The sequence below is a fragment of the Mesocricetus auratus genome, unplaced genomic scaffold (genome assembly GCF_017639785.1).
Source record: "Mesocricetus auratus isolate SY011 unplaced genomic scaffold, BCM_Maur_2.0 Super-Scaffold_100676, whole genome shotgun sequence".
In the NCBI taxonomy this organism is placed as follows: domain Eukaryota; kingdom Metazoa; phylum Chordata; class Mammalia; order Rodentia; family Cricetidae; genus Mesocricetus; species Mesocricetus auratus.
In genome coordinates this window covers 5754426-5777373 of record NW_024429266.1, presented here as the reverse complement: position 1 = coordinate 5777373, position 22948 = coordinate 5754426, and the positions used below count along the sequence as shown (strand labels likewise).

Sequence of the window (22948 nt, the reverse complement as noted above, 5' to 3'; positions counted from 1 at the left end):
GAAACTGACCCGAATAAGGCATAACACGCAACACGTGGTTTACTTAAAAAACTCCAGAAAGCCATGATAAACACTGTTGTTCATTCATTGAGACAAGGTTACATGTAACTCAGGATGACCTTAGACAAGTTTCTCCTTTCTCAGCTTCCTAAATGCTTGAATTACAGCCACGTGCTCCCTTGTTCTCCCCGTTAAAAGCAAACGACCGTGCAGCACTTGGGGAGGAACCCAGGCTAGGCTCACACACTACCACATGAGATGTATCACCAGCCCTCAGTCACCACTTATGAGCTCTGTCTTCCATAAACTTGGTCCAACAGCATGACTGACTGGCTTTGAGGGACCACCTATCATACCAGCTTCGCCCTCCCTAGTGGCTGAGAGGATGAGCACTGTCAGATGTTTACCGACAATACTGCTTTGTCATCCTGGACGTCTACTGGGAGAGAAGAAACTGGGGCCAGAGAGCTTAGCTCTCCTTCATGTCCACGGCCTCCAATCAACTGCTTTCCAAGCTTTCTGTACTTTCCTTCACTGCAAAGATGGCGGCTTCCCATGAGTTCCTTCCTGACTAATGGCAAATGACAAAGGGATTAATTGCCTGGCTCCAGATCCCCTTCCCTGCCATGCCCCTAGTCCTTTGTGCAGATTCTGAAAGACTAAGTATATACTGAAGGTAAATGTTGCCTTCCTGGGGCTGGGGTCGAAGCTCATTTGACAGGGTGCCCAACATGCATGAAGCTCTGGGTCCAATCCCCTGAACAGTGGTGCACACCTGTAATTCCAGCACCAGGAGGATCACAAGTTCAAGGCCATCTTTAACTACATGACCAGTTTGAGGCCACTTGGGATACATGAGACCTTGCCTCACACACAAAACAAAAAACCTTCTCAGAAATCCTGTTTGATCTTGTTGTAACTCATTCAATTACATAATTTCATCCCAGATCTAGGTTTTAAATGGCAGGAATAACTAAATTGAATAATTGTTACATAATTTTTTTTCAAAACATAAATGTACTCAATGTAACAATGAAGATGTAGACAGAACATTTCACATAATCCTCATGCTATCTAGGAAGGGCTGTTACCATGGTTACAGAAGGAGTGTAGGGTCAGAGGTGCCTGGGACCTAGTCACGAACACACGTCATCTTTTTTGCGATTGTGATCTTAGGCTTTCCCTGTAACCACTACGGACAACGGCCATGTGTGTTTGCTTGGGGTTCAGTTCTAGAAAAGGGTAGAGTGCAGAGGGAGTCAGCGGAACCCTGTGATGGTGCCAACACCTGGCAAGTTACTGCCTCATTGTGAAATCACAACATTGGCCTTGTTGATAAATACGGTGTGCAGAGCAGGAAGCGACTGGGCACAGGGATTGTGTCCCCGCTTTTACTCTTTTTATTTAAACCTTTAAAATACAAAACGACATGTACACAGATTCAAATCTTCCCTCCTCCACAGATTCACGAGGCTCACAGGGGCTGAGATACTGTACAATGTGACATTCTAGCTGTGTGCTCAACTAGGTGGCAGTTCAGGTCTGCACACGATTCCTTCAAGGAAGGGAATTTAAAGAAGGTCTGTCTCAAACCCCATCCTAGTGTTGAGCATAGCCGGCTTCCCATTCCCTGAGCATGTTTTATGTGAGAGCATGTTTTATGTGAGTGACAGGCAGTAAGCACTGTAACTGGTGACTGGCCTGCTTTTCAGTGCATGGATGAAGAGGAGCTAATGAACGCCATCAAGGGCTTCAGCTCAGTGACCAAGGAACACACCACCTTCACCGACACCCACCTGTGAGGAATGGAAGAATGTGCCCTGCGTTTTCCAGTTACCTTAACATGTCATAGAAGCGCAAAAAATAAGAATAAAGAAACATTAAAGTTTTTTTCCTAATAGAGACCTAAGAAATATTTTTTTCCCTCTGGCTGTCTCAAATAAGGAATTCTAGACACGTGTACATGCTTGTGCTGCCTTGCTGATTTTGTGGACGACAAAGTATGCAGCTCTCTAGGTTCTGCCAGTGACGCTGACGGTCAAGATGGCTCACACTTGTTTTCAGTAATGAGAAGTTGCTAGTTTCAAACCAAGTCTGCTAGGAGGAGGACGAGATCCTAGGAGGATGACTCTCTCTAGGCAGCACCTGCACCTGTGCTCACAGCTCCACAGGCTGTTCCTGAGGACGAGGCTCATGCACGCAAGTGGGCCTGTTACAGCTGGAACCTTCGCTTGAACTAAAACCTGTGAGATCGTCAATCAATCTGCTGTTCCTGGAAAACAACGTAAGAAACCCTCCTTTCCTTCAGTCTTAAAAGTTCCAGGAAATTTTTCTGAGTTTATGTGACAGTATCTTGCGGACCTTTACGAGGGACTAACTCACTTATTTTGCTTAAAAGCCACGATTTACTCCCATGATCCAACATTCTAAGGCTGGACTTCTGGAGTGATGAACTGTCATCCAAACTGTGGCACGTAGCTCCTGTCAAAGCATAGAGCATGATTAAACAGCTCCACAACATGTCACAGGGACTCCACAGTGGCTATACACATCTTAGCGTGCATTTTCCTGTCTTGACAAGATCTATACCTTTTGAAATGGTAAGATAACTGGCCAGTCTTTAGGTTACAGGCAAAGGGGCCTGCCTCTCATGGCAGCGGGTAGGTGCTATAGTGTTGAATTGAACCAGGACCACAAGGTCCAACATCTAGGCAGCATTTTTCTGTTTAGGAACAAATCATTAGTGAGAAATAACTGTCTAAACGACACCTCCTGAGAACTAAGCCTAATGTCTAGGGAGTGTGACCCCTGGGGGTGTGAAGAAAACATAGCAATCATTTTACTCTTTGGTGATTCTTGCCTGCTGTGTGTGTAGAACCGTGACGGCAGCCAAAGTTAATCACTTCTTTTTTAACTGTAAGGGCCAATTGAGTGTCTGGTCCTCAGAGGTCACTGGGGCTTGACAGGAACCTCCGGCTCCTCCGGCCTTTCCTTTACCAGTTGTCCTACCTGTGTGAGAGCCGGTCACAAGCCTTGCTTGACCATGGCGCCATTGGGAAAGTGGAGGAAGTTCCCCTCTGTTGGCATGCCTCTCTGTAGACTGAACACTGGTTAGAGCTGACCGGATGGCTTCTCCATAGCCTCCCTGAACAAGACAACGGGTGATCCCCCACAGCTATGCCTCTGAGGTCCCTGGGATGTAGCTGACCTTGAGGGGAAAACAGGAAATGCCCTCTCTTTCAAATCCTCTGACCACATCAGTCTCCCAAGTATGGTTCCTGGATACTTAGATGTAGCAGAGTGATGTCACTGGCCTTCTAACTGCATACTACGTATATAAAGATGGAAGAAAACCAAACACTTACTCTTTGTTTAGATATGATTTTGCTCTTTAAGCCGGTCCTTGTAATTGCTACAGAGTAGATCAATAACGCCATTGACTTAAGCAGAAGTTTGATATCAATGTACTGAACTCTGACCTGTCACATACCTTATATAACTCGCCCAGACCCTGTAACTTGCTTTCTTATGACAGTGAATGAACAAACCTACCTGTGACGATCTTTGCAAGTTGGCTTGGCTGATGCCATGGCAGCTGTCAGGCTTCAAACAGTGCTGTGCAATAGCGCCTCAATAAAAGAAAACTGACTCCAAACCACATCTGTGTAACTTAATACCACCTGTGTACACAGGGCTCCACAGAGGGGCTTGGTGAGTTCCCAGGTAAACCTTACAGAAAACCAGCAACGGTGAGCAACAGATAAAACTGTGGTGCTGTTTGCCTTCTCATGAGCTGCTCTACTTTTATCAAGAGATAATGAGTCACGATGGCAGGGAGAAACAGCCAGAGGGCCAGTCTGATTCTGGAAATGCCTGGGTCTGACATCTCCAGAGCCTGCTTCTCCCGGGGCTCCAACAGCACACGAGCATTTAATACACACACAAGGCATTCATTTGCTCTTCTATAAAACCAACACAGTGGTTTACAATAAACAGACTTACTGTTGAGTCCACTGACAACTGGCTGGACCCCAAATACCTGTCCATATGAACCAGTAGAGACTGGTTCAGACGAGTCTCGTCACCTACTGGGTCATGCAGTGGGGAACAGGATGAATGGACACAGAAAACATTTTCTCTCCTTTTGGAGCCTTTAAACTTTCTAAAACCCTGGGTGGGCACTGGAGCACCCACGATCAGGCAGGATCGAGCTATGCTGCCTTTCCCAATGGTCTACCCTGAGACTCTTCCCAGTTAGACTGAGGGGCAACTGCTTAGCCTCTAGCCACAATCAGTTCCCGGATGTTTGCAAATGGAAGCAGACAACTTGAAAAACTCAATACCCCATTTTTCGGTTCTTCTAATGAGTAGGCTCTCTGAACAAAGGCGGGTGTGAACTCTCCCATCGTCTCGTTCAAGGGAAACATCCCAGAATAAACTGGGGCCAAAACTAGCCAAAAACAAAACAAAAGCAAAAAACCAGCAACAACATCAAAAATAAGGTTTTTTTCTGAGTGTCTTAAGAGTCTAGTCTAGTCCAGCGCTACAGGAAGCGGTCGGGTGGACGAGGAGGGAATACGGCACCCATTTGTTCTTCTGCACTGAGACAGGAGGAAAGTCGGGAAAGGTCAGGGTCCCCCTTTCTCTGCTACCTTTCTCCTAGAGGCCTCAACTGGAGTTTTAGGCACTCTCTGCCTCAAATCAGAGCAAGGTTGGCACCACTTTCTCTGCCCTGCGGGAAAACAAGACCAGGTACTAGAGTGGCTCCCAGGGGCACCCACTGGCAGTAGGAGCACGATACATCCTGGCACATGAGCTAGCTTGTTGGAGCCCACTCCCTACGGTGGGATGGATGCCACCATCAGTCTTGGTGCACGGGAGAGGGGCCGGCCCTGCTGCAACTTACTGAACTCTATCGACTCCTTATGGGAGCCCTAACCTGTGAGGAGGAAAGAGCTGGGGGTGGGTTAGAGGGAGGTGAGGGAGGGTGGGAGGAGGTGGGGAAGGGGATGGGAGGAGGTGGGGGAGGGGATGGGAGGAGGTGGGGGAGGGTGGGAGGAGGTGGGGGAGGGTGGGAGGAGGTGGGGGGGAGGGTGGCAAGAGGCAAAGGGGATGGAAGGAGGTGGGGTAGGAAGGGGAGGGAAGAAGAGCTGTAGTTGAAATGTTAAATGAAATAAAAAAATGAAAAATGGAAAACAAAAAAGGCCCAAAAAGTTCAACAAACTTCTTGTCCAGCCAGCCCATGCCCAGGTACCTGTATTCAGCTAAAAGTTTGATGACCCAAGTGACATTCTCCATGCATATCCAGTGAGGAATTAGCATTCTTCCACTACTATTCACCAGGAATATGATCAATGATTATCAATATTATTATTATTGTGGTCCAGCACTTGTGCTTCTTGGTACAGGAATGGCAGCAGAACCCCCACCACCCTACCTTCCCCGTCTCCAGGTGGAGGTGAGAACTAACTGGGGCTTCTGACCTTGCTGGTGCTGCTGTGCAGAGTCCCATTGCAGGAAGGGGACCCGCCGAGTCCTCCTGATTTTCAGCCAGGTGTAAGTGCTTAGATGTCATCTCAAATCTGGATGAGCACCCCAGGACATGTAATGGGGTACTGGTTCTTGACTAGGGGATCGCTGAGCACTTTCCCAGGGCTGGACAAAGAATTCAACATCTAGGAAAGGCAGGAGATCCAGCTGCCAAGAAAGCAAAAGGAACAGCTTTCACCCTTCAGGTTGAGGGGGACCCAAAGTCTGGGAGTCTGCTGAAGGGAAAGCAGGTTGTATTTTATAGGGCTGTTGGGTCCTCCCTTCCCCAACTGTCCTGCTTAGACAGCCTTCCTTACGCCTTCCCACCATCTCTCCCCCATAGTCTTCTGGGAGCAGGACACTATCTCAGAAGACTGTTGCCTTCCCGTCTTCCTAGGCTCCTCTAACTCTCCCTCAACATGAACTACACACATAAAGAACCTAAGTGTTTGGCAATCTGTGAGAGTACTCCATGCTACTCTAAGCACTCATGCTGGCATCTACTTGAAAACACTACAGCCAGTGAGAAAAGCAAGGGGCAGGGAGATAATGCAGCAAAGATAGTGTGAATAGATGTTTCAATATGAGCTAAGTTTAATATACTTATCAAAGAATATTCTAGCAATCCCGAGTGACACATAAAAAAATGATCGAGGCATACCGATTGAGAAACCGGTGTGCCGAGCATGTTCTGGTCCAATGCATGCTAAAAATCAACTGTGATTCCCTTCCCAAGATGAGTCCACTAACACTCAAATTCACCAAGGCTGGAATGGGGCTAGGAAACTACGTTTACCGCCAGGCAATCCTGATGAGGAAGTCAAGAAGGACAGAGGTTCTTAAACAGAAGACTCGGTTCAAAAGTTGGCTGAGCCACTGGCTAGGTTTTACCCTCTGTGATCTGCGACTTCACTATGAGGTGACAACAGTGCTTACCCACTCAAAACGGCTTGCACTGTTTTCCCATGGAATACAGGTATGTTCCATTACTGTCCTTTAGTCGACCTGGCAATGTGGGCACAGCGATCTAGACAAAGGGAGTCCAGCTCTGCTGTAGACGGATGACACGAGGCTAGACCTGCAAAATGCTGCAATCCATGCTTGGATCAAGTAAATACTTCATGTTTTGGAGACAGAGGCTCATGATGTAGTCCAGGCTGGCCTCCAGTTGCCAGGATGGAGTTAAGGTTCACATCACCTATGAGATTTTAGTCCCAAGCACCTTGCCCTGTCTCTAATGGTCTTCTTACATGATAAATATGACGTTTCTTTTTACACACACACACACACACACACACACACACACACACACACACACACACACACACGGGTACAGCTGAAACAGAGTAATGCTCCCTAAATAACTGAAGACACACTGCCTGACCGTTCTCATTCCATTTAATTGACAAATAAATACAAGGGAGTTTTTGTGAAATCACTGACAATATAGTTAATTTTAAAGAATTTTTCCAACTTCATTGTACTTCTGGGAGTGGAAATTATACATCATTCACTGGCAAATGCTCATGGGTTTAAATTTACATTTTCTCCATTGCAGAAATGTGTAAACCATCCAGATTAAATGAAGAAAATGTAAAGAAACTTTTCTTTTGCCCTCAGAGTTCAAAATAAAGTCAGAACAACAGTTTTACATACGGAAGCATTAGCTCCAAATCTAGAATCCCAGTCCACAGTTACCCTAAAGGAGGGCGGGCCAGCAATGGAAGGCTGCCCTTCTACACACAGCTATCCTCTCTGTTGTTAGTATCTTACCCAGACAAACATGGACAGTTGTTCCCACTGGACAGACTTCAGGTATCAAACACTGGTGTGCATGCTGCATTAGCTCCAACAAGAATCAGAAACTGACCACAATGAACTAAAACAACCCTAAAGATGTAGTGCACAGAGGAGCCCGGGGCCCACTGGTAGTGTTCTGAGTTACATGAGACTGTTTCACGACATAGCACCTCATCAGGTATCAGGTAAACACTTCGCAATCACAAGGGTGGGTGGGGAGCCACATTCCAGGGAGAGTCTGTGATCGATGCTGAGGTACCACTGCAAGGCAAGCCCTGGGCAGCGGGATGAGGATCACATGCCTCACATGCTCTAGGGGGCTGGGACAACAAACCAGGAGGGATGGTTCCCATGTGCCTGCAGGAGCAGGGTCACTTCCACTGTCAAGGAACACACCACTGCACCCCCTTAGAGTGTGCTCTGCTCCTGCCCCAGGAAACACTAATCAGGCGAGGTTGTATCCTATAAAGTCTTGATGTAAAAGCCAATGTACTCTTCACCCAGGGAATTTTGTTTTTCATGTAAATCTATCAAAATTATCGTGCACCGTGGTTGAGTTCACAAGCTGTACTCTTGGCCCGAGGAATCAGTCTTTTTGTGCCGGGGTGACGGAGTGGTCTTCGTTGGAGACGGGGAAGCCGTACCAGGAGAGTCGGTCCCTCCATCAGAGGTGCTCGGTGAGGATGCCAGGTGGGGAGCCTTCTTTCTGCCAAGGAATCCCCCTGCTTCAAATCCTTTCTTGCGCAACTCCACTTTATGCTCAGCCTCGTCCTCTGACGACCTTTTCTTGGACTCTGACAACCCGTCGGCTGTTTTCTGCACTTCTAAGCTGCCATCTGACTCCTTCACACACCTCAGCTCTGTCCCTGTCCCGGGGGACTTCCTTTCAGACGCACTGCACTCCCCCGCTGCCCCTTTCACGTCTGCCTGTGTTGGACCCATGTGACCATGTTCCGGAAGGGCTCTCTCTACATCTCTGCTGAGATTGAGAGTCTGGAAGTCCCTGTAGCTGTGGAAACTCTCAGTCCTCCTGGCTCTGGCTAACAAAGGACTCTCTCGGTAGGGCCGCGCGGCACCGTAAGTGGCTGCCTCATGGATGGTCTCATGGTGCTGGAGCTGAAGGCTGGAAGACAGACGTAAAATGACAAGTTGTGATTTTACTTCAGGTCTCAGGATCGCATCTCAGCAATGAAACTGCCAACTAAAGCACCGTAAAAACACAGAAGGCATATTCCTATCCACACCTCTATCAGAATGTATTTGTCAAGCAGCCCATATTACATATAATTATCAATGTAAGCAGTACTATACACATATATTCACAATCAAGCAGGTATTTTGAATACCAGGGAAATAAAACCAATAAGGAATCAATGTATTCAATATTTGGTCCTTGGATTCTCAGAATTTGAAAGTGTCATGTGGTTGGAAATGATAAAGTATTTGATTAAGTACACAATACCTTCTATGAAATTAGACAAGATAACCACTTTTGATTCGTACTGAACCTGAGCAATACGAAGAAAAACTCCACAAAATAGCCAGTTGATATGTGATCTTCCTAATTCAGGTGAGCATGGCTGTCACTTGACTCTGCCTAGGATGAGCTATAATCCAGAGACGGGGCACACCTGTGATGCAGATCCGAGGGGAGGCCCACCTTCTGCTGAAGCCTACATAAGGACAATGGCAGCAGGAAGGGCTTGTTGTGTGCCTGCTTGCCCTCTCTGTCAGCACATCCATTCCTTCACTGGCATTGGTGCCTCCGCCTCTGGGACTCCAACATACACAGAAGACCAGCTGAGACACACAGCCTTGCACTGAGCAGCCCCTAGATTCTTGGACTTTCCATTCAGATAGCCATTGTTGGGCTTCAGCCGGTAAGTCATCCCAATAAATTCCCTCACATGTAGAGAGAGATCATATATCTATATCTACACGGCACACGCACGCACACACAGAGATTTGTTTGGTGAGTCTAGAGAACCCTAATATAGTGAGTTCCTGCTCACACAGTAGCATTCCTATTGCAGCTGACAGTCATTTCCTACGGTGGTTGGAAGGATAAATGATCCCCAGTGTCAGGTGTTTGGACACTTGGTGCCCAGTTGGTGGTGCTGTTTGTGAGGGCTTAGGAGCTGTGGTCATGCTGGGGGAAGTGCGTCACTGGGGCCGGGCATTGGGGACTTAAAGCCTTGCACCATTTCCAGCTCATTTTCTCTGCCTCGTGCACAGGACGTGAGCCTTCAGCCTCCTGCTCCAGTCACCGTGGCTACTGCCTGCTACCACGCTTCCACAGACAGTTAAACAGCAGAGCGGGGTAAGGGTCAGGCTCAGTGGTTAAGAGCATAGTTGGCATGTACTAAGTCCAGGGGTCAATCACAGCACACGCCACATACACGAAAGATCACAATAATTTCTTTCCTTGCACTTTATACATGTATGAAACTGTCAAAGAGTCAATGAGAGTTTAAAATGTTTTCCTATGAAAAGAACGTGCTATGTAGACAAATAAAAATGTATTAATATTTGAACAACCTGACTTCAAACTGTACTTTGAAAATCACAGCTCTTACTACTGGGTGCTGTGCAGCACCACTGTCCCCAGAGACCACGTGGACTGGAATGCACTACTGTCTCCTCTGGCCCACCTGGAGCTGGACTCTCGGAGGCGGCTGTGCTGGAGCACGGACGTGGCAGGACTGATGTTGGGGGTAGCGCAGCGGGATGTGCTCAGGTCGCACTGGTCCAACAGCTTGAGCAGCTCTTCCTCAGTGGGGCCGCCAGCATCTTAGGAGAAAAGGGTCATTAAAATCCAAGGTCAAAGGTCAGCTTGTGGCAAACACCCTACTGTGTGGCTGGTTACCTACCCCTGTCCTCGCTCTTGTTGACCATATCCATGGCCGTGGTCAGATCCCACATCTGGATGCTGCCGTTTGTGTGGCCTGTGAACAAGTAGCGCCTGGGCCGCGAGCCCATCCTGCTGGAGCCCTCACACTCCCTCACGGTGAACGACGATATAGTAGTGCAGTCAACAGCCTGGATCTCACAGATCCTGAAAAGACGGTGGTTGTAGACTGAAGGAATCAACTCTACACATTGTATCACTGAAACGTTCCATTAAGTTCTTATTTCAGAGTCACGCAAATGAACATGTATCTAAAATAGTTTTAAAATGGTCAAAGAGAGTTGACAGAAAATCAAGTCTTGTTTTTCTGAATGAGAAAAACTTGTTCTCAACTGAAAGGGAGATGATTTAGTCACAGAAGCCATCTTGGGAATGAGGAAGTCTTCAGAAGGAAGATGTGAGAAAATAAAGAAAAAGAAAATGGGGACGGAGGGAGGAGGAGGAATGAAGACAAAATACAGCGATGTTGACTACTAGGAATTTTGCTTGCTCACTTGCCTAGCAGGCAAAAAACAAACAGCAAAACCAGGGACCACCACATTCAAAGTGAAACAGAATGAAAGAGGGGCTCATTTCCACAATGCCCACTGAGTCAGCCCCTGTTTGTGATGTTGCCATAAGGCGCACACTGCAGATGATGGAACCTTAATCAGTCAGGCAACCAATGAGGTCCCGTAAGCTGAATTTACATAGCTAATCAAGGGCAGCATCTGAACTTAGTACTTCTGTCTGCCATGAGAGCCACTGCGATCACCATGAAAATTAGATAAAAGTCATCTCTGAAGACAAAGGCAGAAAAAAGGAAGTGCCAAGAGTGCTCAGGACCAGAGTGGCCGCCTGTCTCACAAGCAGGGTCCAGGGAGACAGGCCACTCCAGGGAGAGTGACACAAATGTGAGCCGACACATGGCTGCTAATGGGGAGCTAGGGCGGTTACACAGGTCACATGGTCATCAGCCAAGGATGCCCTTACTTCTGTTCTAGACAGAGATGGTCAGGAAACCTGTAACTCCCATCTCAGAGACACAGTGTGCATATGACGTTTGTGCATGACGGGAAATGCTTCACCTCAAAGGTTTCTCTGCTCTGTTTTGTTCTTTATATGGTGCTCTTAGTCTGTTACATCCAGAGTCGGTGAGGATTCTAGGCGAGTTTTACCTTCCTAGTACTTAACTAGCACAGATCTCCCCATGAGTTTCTACTGCATTCTTCTAGCTCTAACAAACTGCCCCTGAATGCTAGGAGACAGGCAATTTCTGAAGATACAAGTCGTTCTGTGAAGTGCTACCTTTTTCCAGTTGACGACAGCCTGACAAACAGCTTGTTAGTGATGGGAACAACTTTCTGGATAAACACCTGTTGATCATCTCGTTCTCCAAAAGGCCCTGTGTCAGAAAACAGAAAGGTCAGATGGGAAGGAGAAATGGTTTCATTTATAAAAGCACACTAATACTAACACTCCTCTCCTCAAACAACCGTCAGCCCCTAAATCAATGCCATATACAAGCAAAACAGCAAAAGTATGTCAATCCACATTAAATTTTATAATATAAATACATAATACTTGTTTTTTTAAGTATTTCTGTGTGTGCGCAAGTGTATCTGTGTGTGAATGTGAGTGTTATCTATATTTGTGTGTCGGAGTGTGACTATATGTGTGTAGGAGTGTGTTGGTGTGTGTCTGTGTTTGTGTGGGACTGTGTCTGTGTGAGTGTGTCCGTGTGTGTCTGTATGTGTGTGAGTGTGTCTGTGTGTGTCTATGTGGGAGTGTGTAGGTACGTGTGTGTACATGTGTTTGAGTGTGTTGGTGTGTGTCTGTATGTATGTGGGAGTGTCTGTGTGTGTTGGAGTATGTCTCTGTGTGTGTGCATGTGTGGGAATGTGTTGATGCATGTGTATGTGTCTGTATATTAGTGTGACTGTGTGTCTATATGTGTATGTGAGTGTGTTGGGTATGTGTGTACGTGTGGGAGTGTGTTGGTATGCGTTGGAGTGTCTGTGTGTGTGTGTATGTGTGTTTGAGTGTGTCTGTGTGTGTCAGACTGTGCCAGTGTGTATCTGTATGTGTGTGGGAGTGTGTCGGTGTGTGTGTCAGTGTGTGTGTGTGTGGAAGTGTGTTAGGGTGTGTCTGTGAGTTAGTGTGTCACATGTGGGTACAAGCCTACAGAGGCCAGAGGAGGGCACTGGATCCTGAGGAGCTGCCGTGTGTGCATGCTGGGAACTGAATTCACGTCTTCTGGAAGAGCAGGGAGTCCTCTCAACTCTTAAGCCATCTCTTCAGTCCCACAATATGGCACAACTGTATTTTATGCATTAAAGACTTACAAGCTGAGGGGGATCACTCCTCAAGGATCTGCAGTATCAGTACCAGACAGTTCCTTTGAGAATGTGCTTAGATTCTGACACTTAGAAAAAGGCTTGGGAGTGTGGACTCCATACCTAGCTCCAAAAGGGGCAAGAGGAGGTATAAACTGAATCACTTCATATAATCCCTACTAATGCTTTGAAAGCCTACATGCAAAAATTTACCATCTTCTGAAGATTAACTTCAGTAAATAGAAGGTAATGGTGCTGGTGCTAAAGGCACTTGTCACCAAGCTTGATGACCTGAGTATGATTCCCAGCACCACGTAGCAGGGGAGAACTGACCCCAGCGCGCGTGCGCGCGAACACACACACACACACACACACACACACACACACACACGCACGCACGCACGCACGCACGCACAGACAAAATGCAACAAAATGTGTTAAAAGAATTTAAGTCATCAGAAGCCCCCATCAGTCACACTGCTCCTTCAATGTTTGCATTTTCTTAAGACACAAAGTAAACAGAAGCAACTTTGTGTGAGATTCAGAGAAAACCACCGGCAGCTGCCACTGAACAAGCTCTCCCCAGCACAGGGCGCACAGCAGCAACATCGTCCAGAGCTCCTGGATGACTAATTCTTCAGTTTGGAGTGTTTTCACTTTTGTAATTTTCACATCCATCATGAAACACCTTGAGGACAGGACATCAGTCTAAACAAATACCTAACAGGATGAAGGGAACCAAGTTTCACAGTGCAGAATTTTCCACTTTTCACACAGGGCTCAAAGAGTTTTAGGTGACTGGGATGTGGACACTCAGCCGATTTGGGGCTACGCTCAAAGGTTTTCAATATAAAAAAGAAAGACTGGCGGGAGATGGCTCAGAGGTTAAATAAGAAAGCGCTGGCTGCTCTTGTAGAGGACCTGGTTCAGTTCCCAGTGCCCACATGGTGGCCCCACAACCACACGTAACCCTAGCCCGGGGGACCAACTGCCCTTGTCTGTCATCCAACATGTTGTACATAAATATATGTGGGCAAACACTCATATATACATATAAGATAAAAACACATCCTTTTAAAAAACTGATGCAATTATTTCCCCTCCATTATACTGGGCAAGGCTGGGAATACGAGCCAAACTATAAAAGAATCTCCTACCTTGAGAAACTGGGGAATTTAATAATTCTTCTTTATTGCGCTCATTAACAGAAGCTTTTTCATAAAGGGATGTGGCACGCGACACACTCCACAGAACACGCTCTGTGCTGTTGCTGACATGCTGGGGAAGCATGCTGACACCCAGTTACATCCCCGCCTTCAGCTCACATGCATGGGCACACCACTCACAAAAGAGCAGTGGCACCGTCATCGCCGGCTTCCTAGATGCTACATAAGGAGAGCACCACCATCGCCCCATTTTACACACGACCAGTACACACACTGAGACTCAGGCTAACCACAGCCCTGCTGCTGAGAGCAGAGTACCACGAAATGTACATGCTGGCCAAAGAACTCCAATTCCATAACAACACTGACTCTTTGCCCAGCTTCAGTTTTACTCTCAATCACCGTTAAAAACAAAAGAAAAAAATGTAAAGTTTCAGTTATGCACAGCAATCAATCCCAGGTATAGTTACAAACAAAACTAGCTGGTTAGCATTTGGAGAGAACCACATTTAAAGGAGGAAATGCTAATAAGAGAAAACTGTTTATCTGAACTTTTTAAATGACAAAAATGTTTCAATGATGCAATGCTGTGAATTCACAGAACTAATAAGAAAACTACACGGTTGGGAGGACGGCTGCATCAGTGAGGCACACAGACCTGGGCTCAAGTCCTAGAGTCCACAGCAAAGAAGTCAGGCCGGTGCCGTGTGTGTGAAATCCACGATGGAGGCAGAGACAGGCAGATCCTTGGAGCTCATTGACCAGCTAGTCTAGACTGCCTGGTGAATGCCAGGCCAGTAAAGACCCTGTGTCAGCATCATTCTGAGGTTGTCCTACAGCCTGCACCCACACCCACAGACACACACAGACACACACACACACACACACACACAGTGCATTTATATTTTAGTTACATTAAAATGTAAAATTCCCATGATCCCCGAGTCCTGGATCTCCCTCTTTGAAGATGCCTACCTATGTCATTTCCAGAGGAATAGCTGCCATGGCTTTCCGTCTCCTCCAAGGATAGGATCTTGAACGACGCTAAAGGGGTGGAGCCGGGCTGAGTGGAGATCATCCCTCTGAACCGCGTCACTGTCCACGTGCGGACATGGTTGTTGTCGGCACACACTAGGAAAGAACTCAGAGTGTCACCACGTCACTCTGAAACACTTCACCCTCTTCATCAAGCAGACCACGGCACACTCTAAAAGGCACATGGCATTCATCTTAAAACTGAACTCAATTGTGTCCCGTTAACCAGAGCGAGACAACTGGGGTTGGGAAGATGACTCAGACACTTGCCACCAAGCTTGGTGGCCCGAGTTCCCTCTCGGGAGGGAACCCACATGGTCAAAGGTGAGAACTGACTCCTGCAAGGGGACCTCGGACCTGCACACGCGGGCTGTGGCATGTGCAAAACACATACTCGCATGCACACAAGACCAATAAATGAATCTAACAGTAATAGTAAAGCTTTGAAGAGAGAACCTAGGGATTCTCTTGCTGCAACATGAAGGCATTTAGTAAGTCCTGGGGTCCTCTAAGGCAGCAGGAGGCAGGTGTGGAGGGAGGTCTGGCACCACCCAGTCTGGGATACACAGTAAGTGCAGGCCAGCAAGACTGCGCTTAAACAAACAATGAAAGCAATGCAAAAGCTGGTAAGACATCAACGTAGACAAGATTTTAAATTAGAGAGAAAGGTTTTATGTCACTCAGACACTAACCAGCCTAAGCCAGGAATGGCTGAACACTGGTGACGAGCACTTTTCAAATATCTCATAGAAATCAGTTGTTTATTACTCATTAACAGACACATTTGTCTATACTAGAGCTAGGCATTGTTTCTATTAAAAAGTATCTATCAATATACATATTCCAATTAGGCTTCAAAATATTTTAATTAAACCTTTTGATGATTATTATCATCATCATCATTATTTGCATTTGTTTGGGAGGGGACAGCAATGAGACAGGGCCTTTCCATGTAGCCCTTGCTATTCTGGAACTTACCATGCAGAGTTACTGGCCTAGAACTTACAGACATCCAACTACTTCTGCCTTCCAAGTTCTGGGATTAAAGGTATGTGCCACAACATGTGGCTAAATTTTTTTAATGTGAATGTCTGTCATGTCATGTGTGTCTACCCTCAGAGACCAGGGTGTGTCAAGTCCCCTGGAGCTGCAGTTATGGGCAGTTATGAGCTACCAGATATGGGTGCTGGGAGCAAACTGGAGTCCTCTGGAAGAGCACAGCATTCCTCAGCACAGAGCCCTCTCCACAGCCCCAGGAGTATGTAATCTCTGACTAGGAGTACATATGGGCAGCTCTTCCTACCCTCTCTACACATCCTTGTTCTAAGTGGGCATGCTTGTTACAAAGACAGACCCCAAAACATGAGAGCATTCAGGCAGGAAGTGCACTTTCTAGCTTGGTTTAACAAGAAAACAAAACCCTAACTTGCCATTTGTAATGGTTTTAGAGAACATCTGTAGATGCTAGAAATGCAGAGCTTGTTCTTGCAGATTTTTGTTTTAAAGCAAACTTTACAAAGCACTCTGGGAACACAACGCTAACCATTCTCCGAGCCGGCTCCATAGGGGAGTTCTGGAGGCAGAGGTGTTTACCAGTCTCGTGGGAAATGCCCCTGACGTAAGCACGCTCACTGAGACTGAGAAGACAAACACTGGAGCAATCCTGGATGGTTCAAGTGTCCGTGACAGAACCTTGTTTCTACACCAGCCAGTGAACCTCATGTCAGACATTCATTAGTAAACTACAGGAGCAGGAGCACACGCTGCATTTATGCCAGTAGCCACCAGGGGGCAGAAAGGCTAAGAACACAGAACACATGCTTAAGCTGAGAGGTTTTTCTTGACAAACTTACTTATCCAGACCTACATGTAACATTCTATGCTGAAATATCAATTACTTTAGGCACTGCTTTGGTATCACACCCTACACTAACACAGCCACCAATGACAGTCATGAAAATCTCAAAGCACTGCTGTTTAACCTGCATGGCACAGCTAAGAGCTTAAAGTGCCCTGAGATCACACTGTACACAGCATTTCCAGCACCTACACTTGAGTGCTGAGAGGAGAGAGGTGAACACAGCTACTGAAGCTGGAGAGGAGACAGATGGCAGACACACAAGTAACAGGCACACGGTAAGCTGTGAAGAACACAGGAGACTCTAGCAGACAGGGTAAGTTTTACACGGACGGGGAGACCCTACGGAGGAAGTGTGAGAGTCTGAAGGACAGACAGGAAGTGTGTGAGAGTCTGAAGGACAGACAGGAAGTGTGTGAGAGTCTGAAGGACAGACAGGAAGTGTGTGAGAGTCTGAAGGACAGACAGGAAGTGTGTGAGAGTCTGAAGGACAGACAGGAAGTGTGTGAGAGTCTGAAGGACAGACAGGAAGTGTGTGAGAGTCTGAAGGACAGACAGAAGTGTGTGAGAGTCTGAAGGACAGACAGAAAGTGTGTGAGAGTCTGAAGGACAGACAGGAAGTGTGTGAGAGTCTGAAGGACAGACAGAAAGTGTGTGAGAGTCTGAAGGACAGACAGGAAGTGTGTGTGAGAGTGAGAAGGACAGACAGGAAGTGTGTGAGAGTGGGAAAGACAGTACAACCAAACTAGTATGGGGAAACCTAAACATGTCAACAAAATGAGTAAGAGCAAAAAAATTCAAGGCATTTTTACAAAACAGAAAAGCCAATAGCTTAAGAGTCTCAGGATCCAAAGAGACTAGGTTGGCACTAGGATGAAATTTAGAACGTAAAGAAATCTACAATACAAACTACACATTAATTTTAGATAGACTACGAAGGCCAGTAGGAGTCAGACCTAGATTGTGTTGCTACAGGGCCCGGGATGAGCTGGCCAGTACCTGCAGTAACCCAGGGGGAAAATGACTTGACTCACTAGGGTAAGGAATTGGGAGAAATCAGTTATGCAACACACGTGGCAGCGATTACCACTCACTGCTGGATTGCATGCATTCAGGGTAAAAGCAAAGGGGAGCCCAGGGGAACCCCTACATTTTGAGTGTAAGTACGTAGATGGTGATGCTGTACATTATGGTGGCTTCCTAGGAAACTCTACTTTGTCCAGGCTTGATTTGGGATGCCTGCTGCACACAACACGAGACACAGAGCAGGACGGAGTCGTTTTCAATTCTCTACACAGTGACAGAGGGGAAAAGTCAGAGCGCGACTGGCATGTATGGTACTGACAGCAGTCAGATCCCAGGGATCACACAAAGAACAGAGGTTAAAGCACTCCCAGATGAACAGGAAGCAGCAAGAGAAGTGGGGACAGGATTGGATGGTGTCAGGAGAGCGCTGCTTCACAGGAGCACACAGGTGCTAGAGGCGTCTGGGGGCCAATGGGGTCCCTGACAGAGGTTAAGCTATGCAGGCACTCACTCGGGGGAACAGTGAGGGACCCAAAATCTTAGAAATGTTCAGATACATGCAGCCAACAAATGGAAATGATCCCTCCACGGAGGGCAGGCTACAGAGAGGACAGGCTCCCCAAGAGCGAGACGGCAGACGACTCAGCTGAAATTTCACCAAACCTGGAAATCATGCAGGAATTCCTTGCATGAGTTTCTTCAATGGAATTTATTTTGCTAAAAGAAAGTGGCCCTCATGAAGCTTTAAGATTAGCATGTAATATTTTATTTACTTCATTACCTAAATATTTAAAGTTGTGATTATTGGGAACTATAAACCCACAAAATGTTACTTCAAATAATTTTATATACTGTTATGAATTTTTAACATTTTACAAGGTAATTAACTATCAAAATATGCATCTAAGGCTACAACTTCAGCTTAAAACTGAAGACAACCAAATAAAATTATATTGATGTTCAAACTTAGAAAATATTGGAACAGAAGTCTTCTCAGCAGTGATTGATACACATCTTGAGAGGAAATTTGCCATGAGAAGGAAGTACCAGAGAATAAGCAGAGATATGATGTTTCCTAAGTTTACGTGCAATACATCCAGGCCAAGGCAAAGCCACACCCCTCCAGTTATAAAGGCCCGGCACAAACCACTCCTCTTCCTGTCTACACAAAAGAAAACAGGCAGCACGAGGTGTCCCCGGAGTCCTACTGTACCTGACACCAGGTGCTTCTCGGACAGCATGATCTTCGTAACGGGGCTTCGGTGGACCGTGAAGGTCTGGAAGAGCTGCGGCCCTGACCCGACTGTCTCTGGGTGCTGGACAATCACTCTCACGGCTCCAGAGCTCGTACCGTACGCGATCTCAATCCAGTTTCCGCTGACACCTAGGAGCCACAGTGCAAAGGCCGAGTGTTATATGATGGCTAAAGAAAGCTGGATTGGAGGCCTCCGCGTGTGGCACAGGCAGAGTCGGAGCAGTGCATGCAGGTAGGTCCGTAGGGCCCTCTGCTCCTCGACAGAAACTGGATCAGCCTTCAGAACGCCCGAGACCCAGACTAACTCAGTACCGACGACTTAGAATGGTAATCGCCCTGCTGTGCCAGGCCCACCGTGGCCCAGCGCCCCACTGCAGCCTTCCTTCCGTAGGACTGGCAGCTGGGAGAGCTCCGGGCTTCGTACTGCTGCTGCAGCGCAGAGCCATCCCCGAGCAAGCAAGCGTCACCCACACGACAGCTGCACCACCACCAAGTGGACAGGCTCACCACCTGCAATGCTCAGCCACACTGCCAGCCATGACGCCTCCTCCAAGCCAACGCCTCACTGAGGTCTGCCTTTCTTTCCTTTCCTTCCTATTCTAGAAGTCTTGTTCTTACTTTGTGTATATGGCTGCTTCACCCGCATGCTTATCTGTGCACCAGCGACATGCCTGGTACCCCTGGAGCCACAAGAAGGTGTCAGCCCTCCTGGAACTGGGGTATAGACAGGTGATCTTAGTTCTAGGGACAAAACCTCAGTCCTCTGCAAGAGCAGCAAGTGCTGAGTCATCGTTCCTGCCCTGGTAGCTTTTCTTTCTTAAACAGGGGCCACATCCCACCACAAATCAAAAGACAGACAGGCACTGCTGGCCTGCAGTCTAACAAGCTTCACAGGTGGGAAACTGGGCGTTACTCCCATCCACCTAAAACCACCAGTCAGAGGGAGAGAGCGCAGAACAGAGGGGAGCACTCCAGCCGGTTCTCACACTTCCTAAGCTTGTCCACAGGAGGAAGGGCTTTGATTTCTAGAACTTTCCAAGTGTGACCTCTTACTGTGTGTTAGACTAGGGTGGGAATCCATACTTCATTCTGCTCATCCTGGAGCAGAGCTCAGCAAGCTTTCTCTAAAGGGACAAGCAGTAATTAGTGTTTTAAGTTCTGCTTTCCACATGTGTCACAACCTCTCAGCTCTCTTAGTGAAAGCAGCCAAGGACAGTGCACAGACCTACTGAAAAAAGAAAACAGGGAGGGAGGGAGGCAGGGAGGGGGCGAGCATGAGCAACAACCCATGGTTTTGTGGTCCCCGGTGAGAAAAGCACGACTTAAAGTGACTAAGCCGTCAGCCACTTGAGCACGCGCCATCACTCTAGTGCGGATGGCTGTCTTGTCTATCGAATTCAGTGAAGGATACCCTGCACAAGCATCACATCCGAGCACACGGTCTGTCCCCAGGCACACGTTAACATGTTAGGATTTCTCAGCACTCCTGCATTACAAGGCGTCTTCTAGAACAGTAAACTCATAAATAATCCCCGAGGCTGGCCGTGTACTGACTTGTTTTGGGGGTGAGGTAAACGCTCAGCGCAGTGATGGCATCATTCGAGGGGTCGTGATAGAGTTCAGTGACAAGGAGGTCGTTATCCTTCATCCGTAATGGGAACTTCTGCATGTCTGAAGACAAGAACACATGTGGTCAAACCACCGAGGGCGAGGTCGTGTCCTCACGTATAAAGCATGCTGGACGCTCACCTATGTAATATATTGATCCATTGTTGCATCCCAGGAGAAGGAAGGAGCCCGCAGTGTCGTAACTGGTTATAGGAACAACATCCTGCACCTGATGCAGTGACAGTATTACATGTTAGGAAGTATCCTCTTTTTTTAAAGTGATTTTTCATTTTAGATACCAACCCCAGCCCCCACTCCCTCTCCTTCTCACCCCCATCCACTCCTCAAAGCAGATAAGGCCTTCCTTGGAGAGTCAACAAAGTCTGATGCACCAAGTTGAGGCAGGACCAAGCCCCTCCGCCTGTATGAAGGCTGAGCAAGGTGTCCCACCAACGGGAATGGGCTCCAAAAGGCCAGTTCACGTCACTGGGAGAGGTCCTAGGGCCACTTTTCTAGTTTCTGCTCTAATTTCCTCAAAACACTTGGATCCTTCAGGTATTTAGGAAGGGTTAGATGATGAGCTGTCTGTAAGCCCCAGTGAACTGTCAGATAGCTGTGAAGACACATTCTAGCTGTGAAGACATGTTCTAGCTGTGAAGACATACAGCAACCCAAGCTCCCCAAGTCAGCTGCACCCCACGCTCTTGCTGCATGTGGTCACTGTGTCACAGCCCCGAAACGAGAAGGGCAAGGCAAACCTCACCCAATCTCCCTCAGATAAAATGAAGTGCCAAAGCCAGGTGGTGTGTAATCAGAGCTGGAGAGCAGCACAAGGGACATTCACAGTGCAGCCACCAGACAACCTGTCACAGTCTCTTCAAGTGGATAGTGTTCTGTTTTTACTGTGCTTACTGAGAAGTCTTGGGGGGAACGGACTTGCTTTCCAGGCGCTACAACTTAACAGCACCTCTTCAAAATCATCAGCCTGCTTTGCAAACAAGTAACTAAATCCAAGGACTGAAGTTACCACAAAAAGTAAGACCAGAAAACAAAAGAGTGGCAACTTCAGGAAACAGGACTAAATGTCTACCGCAGGCCAGAGAGTGTGGCTCAGTGTTGTGGTGTCCTGAGTTCAGAATGCCAAGACAGACGCCCAGCAGTTAACTCTGCACCGAGGAACCAGCCCTTCTTGTTTTCCAGCAAGGAGAAGATCTACGGTGTCCTCTTTATGCGTGCACTGTATGTACCTGCTACAGCCCATCTAAGGAAGCATGCACTCCGACAGAGGGAAAACCTCAATAATTCCAGTGTTGGGCAGGGAGGCAAGGTGTGTAGTATGACCACAGAGGAGGGAAAGGGGTAGCAGAGGTCAGGAGAGGAGCCAGAGAGCAGAAGGAGCCCACACCAAGGGAAGCGTCTTCCTAAACAGGAAGAGCAGGAGCCCGACATCCACTCTAGCTATGTGAACAGTTCCCCTAAGCTGTTGTCACGCAGGATCCTCTCTGCTCTGAGCGCATCTTTACAGTGTTAGTCACGAGCTGTACTGGGAAGTCTTGGAGACAGCGCCAGCATCTCAACCCAGGGTCAGGCCTCTCAGGGAACATGGAGCACCTCGCACGGCCTGTCACGACCCTACCCGAGCTTTTGAGCTGGACGTATGGCTGTCAGAGGAAAGGGGGCTTGTCTCCTCTCGCCCATGCCCTGGCCTCAGCACTGCCCCTCCCACACCTACACCAGGGTCTCCACAGGTCAGCCCCGGACCCTGTACCCTCTGGGGCCACCTTCTGCTCAGACTGGCAGTAGCCCGGAGCTTCCAAGGTTCATCTCAGGAAAATGCTGTCAGCTGGTCTGCAGGAAGACGCCCCCTCTTCCCCCCCAGGTCCAGCCTACTCTATAAGGCCACAGGAGTTCACTCTGGATCCCTGTGCACAAGGTCAGGGTCTCGTCCTCAAACCTCTACTGTTGAGTCATCACTGAAGCCACTGTAACCTTGAGTCTCCACCCCTCACAATGAACACACGAAACACTCTCCATCTTCTAAGAGGCTAAGTATATATACCACACAGTTGCTGTGCAGCGCACACATCCACAGAATTCTCGTGTTCTGATATGAGAATAAAACGTGTAATCAATCTTTGTTTCGATCTGTCTTTAAGTGTAAACTCTAAGAACTTGGGAATGATGCCTACACGGTGCTGTTTTCTGCCATGGTGCTGGGATGACAACTATTTGACAACATTAATGACCACTTTATTATCAACCCTTTGTAACGTCATGCTGTGTGGGCTGCAGAAGGGAGGGATTAAATTAACAGGGACTGAGGAATAAGGCCCCAGTCTTACCTCGACTAGACTGGTTTTTAGAACATTTCATCAGCATTTTATTAAGGCAGGGTTGAGATGCTGACAGAAAACTAGGAGGTTTACAATGTTTTCTAAGGTTACATGC

General features: G+C 47.5%; 2 protein-coding genes across 4 annotated transcripts in view; one reads left to right on the top strand and one right to left on the bottom strand.

Annotated features, from left to right (window-relative positions):
- Ush2a (usherin) overlaps positions 1 to 3658 on the top strand; it is a 644634-nt gene extending 640976 nt beyond the window's left edge. The window contains 1 exon segment of the mRNA XM_040738771.1: positions 1713 to 3658. Within this exon segment, the coding sequence (XP_040594705.1) occupies positions 1713 to 1802 (90 nt within the window). The 3' untranslated portion in view covers positions 1803 to 3658.
- Positions 3659 to 6909: 3251 nt separating this feature from the next.
- Kctd3 (potassium channel tetramerization domain containing 3) overlaps positions 6910 to 22948 on the bottom strand; it is a 38936-nt gene continuing 22897 nt past the window's right edge. For 2 of the 3 annotated variants that reach the window (XM_005082445.4, XM_040737685.1), the window contains exons 11-18: positions 20642 to 20729; positions 20447 to 20563; positions 18851 to 19021; positions 14694 to 14849; positions 11525 to 11621; positions 10200 to 10384; positions 9981 to 10119; positions 6910 to 8452 (exon numbers count right to left, since the gene is read on the bottom strand). In XM_005082445.4, the coding sequence (XP_005082502.1) occupies positions 7888 to 8452; positions 9981 to 10119; positions 10200 to 10384; positions 11525 to 11621; positions 14694 to 14849; positions 18851 to 19021; positions 20447 to 20563; positions 20642 to 20729 (1518 nt within the window). In that variant the 3' untranslated portion in view covers positions 6910 to 7887. The remainder of the gene's footprint in view (positions 8453 to 9980; positions 10120 to 10199; positions 10385 to 11524; positions 11622 to 14693; positions 14850 to 18850; positions 19022 to 20446; positions 20564 to 20641; positions 20730 to 22948) is intronic. The other variant, XM_040737686.1, reaches the window with a different exon arrangement.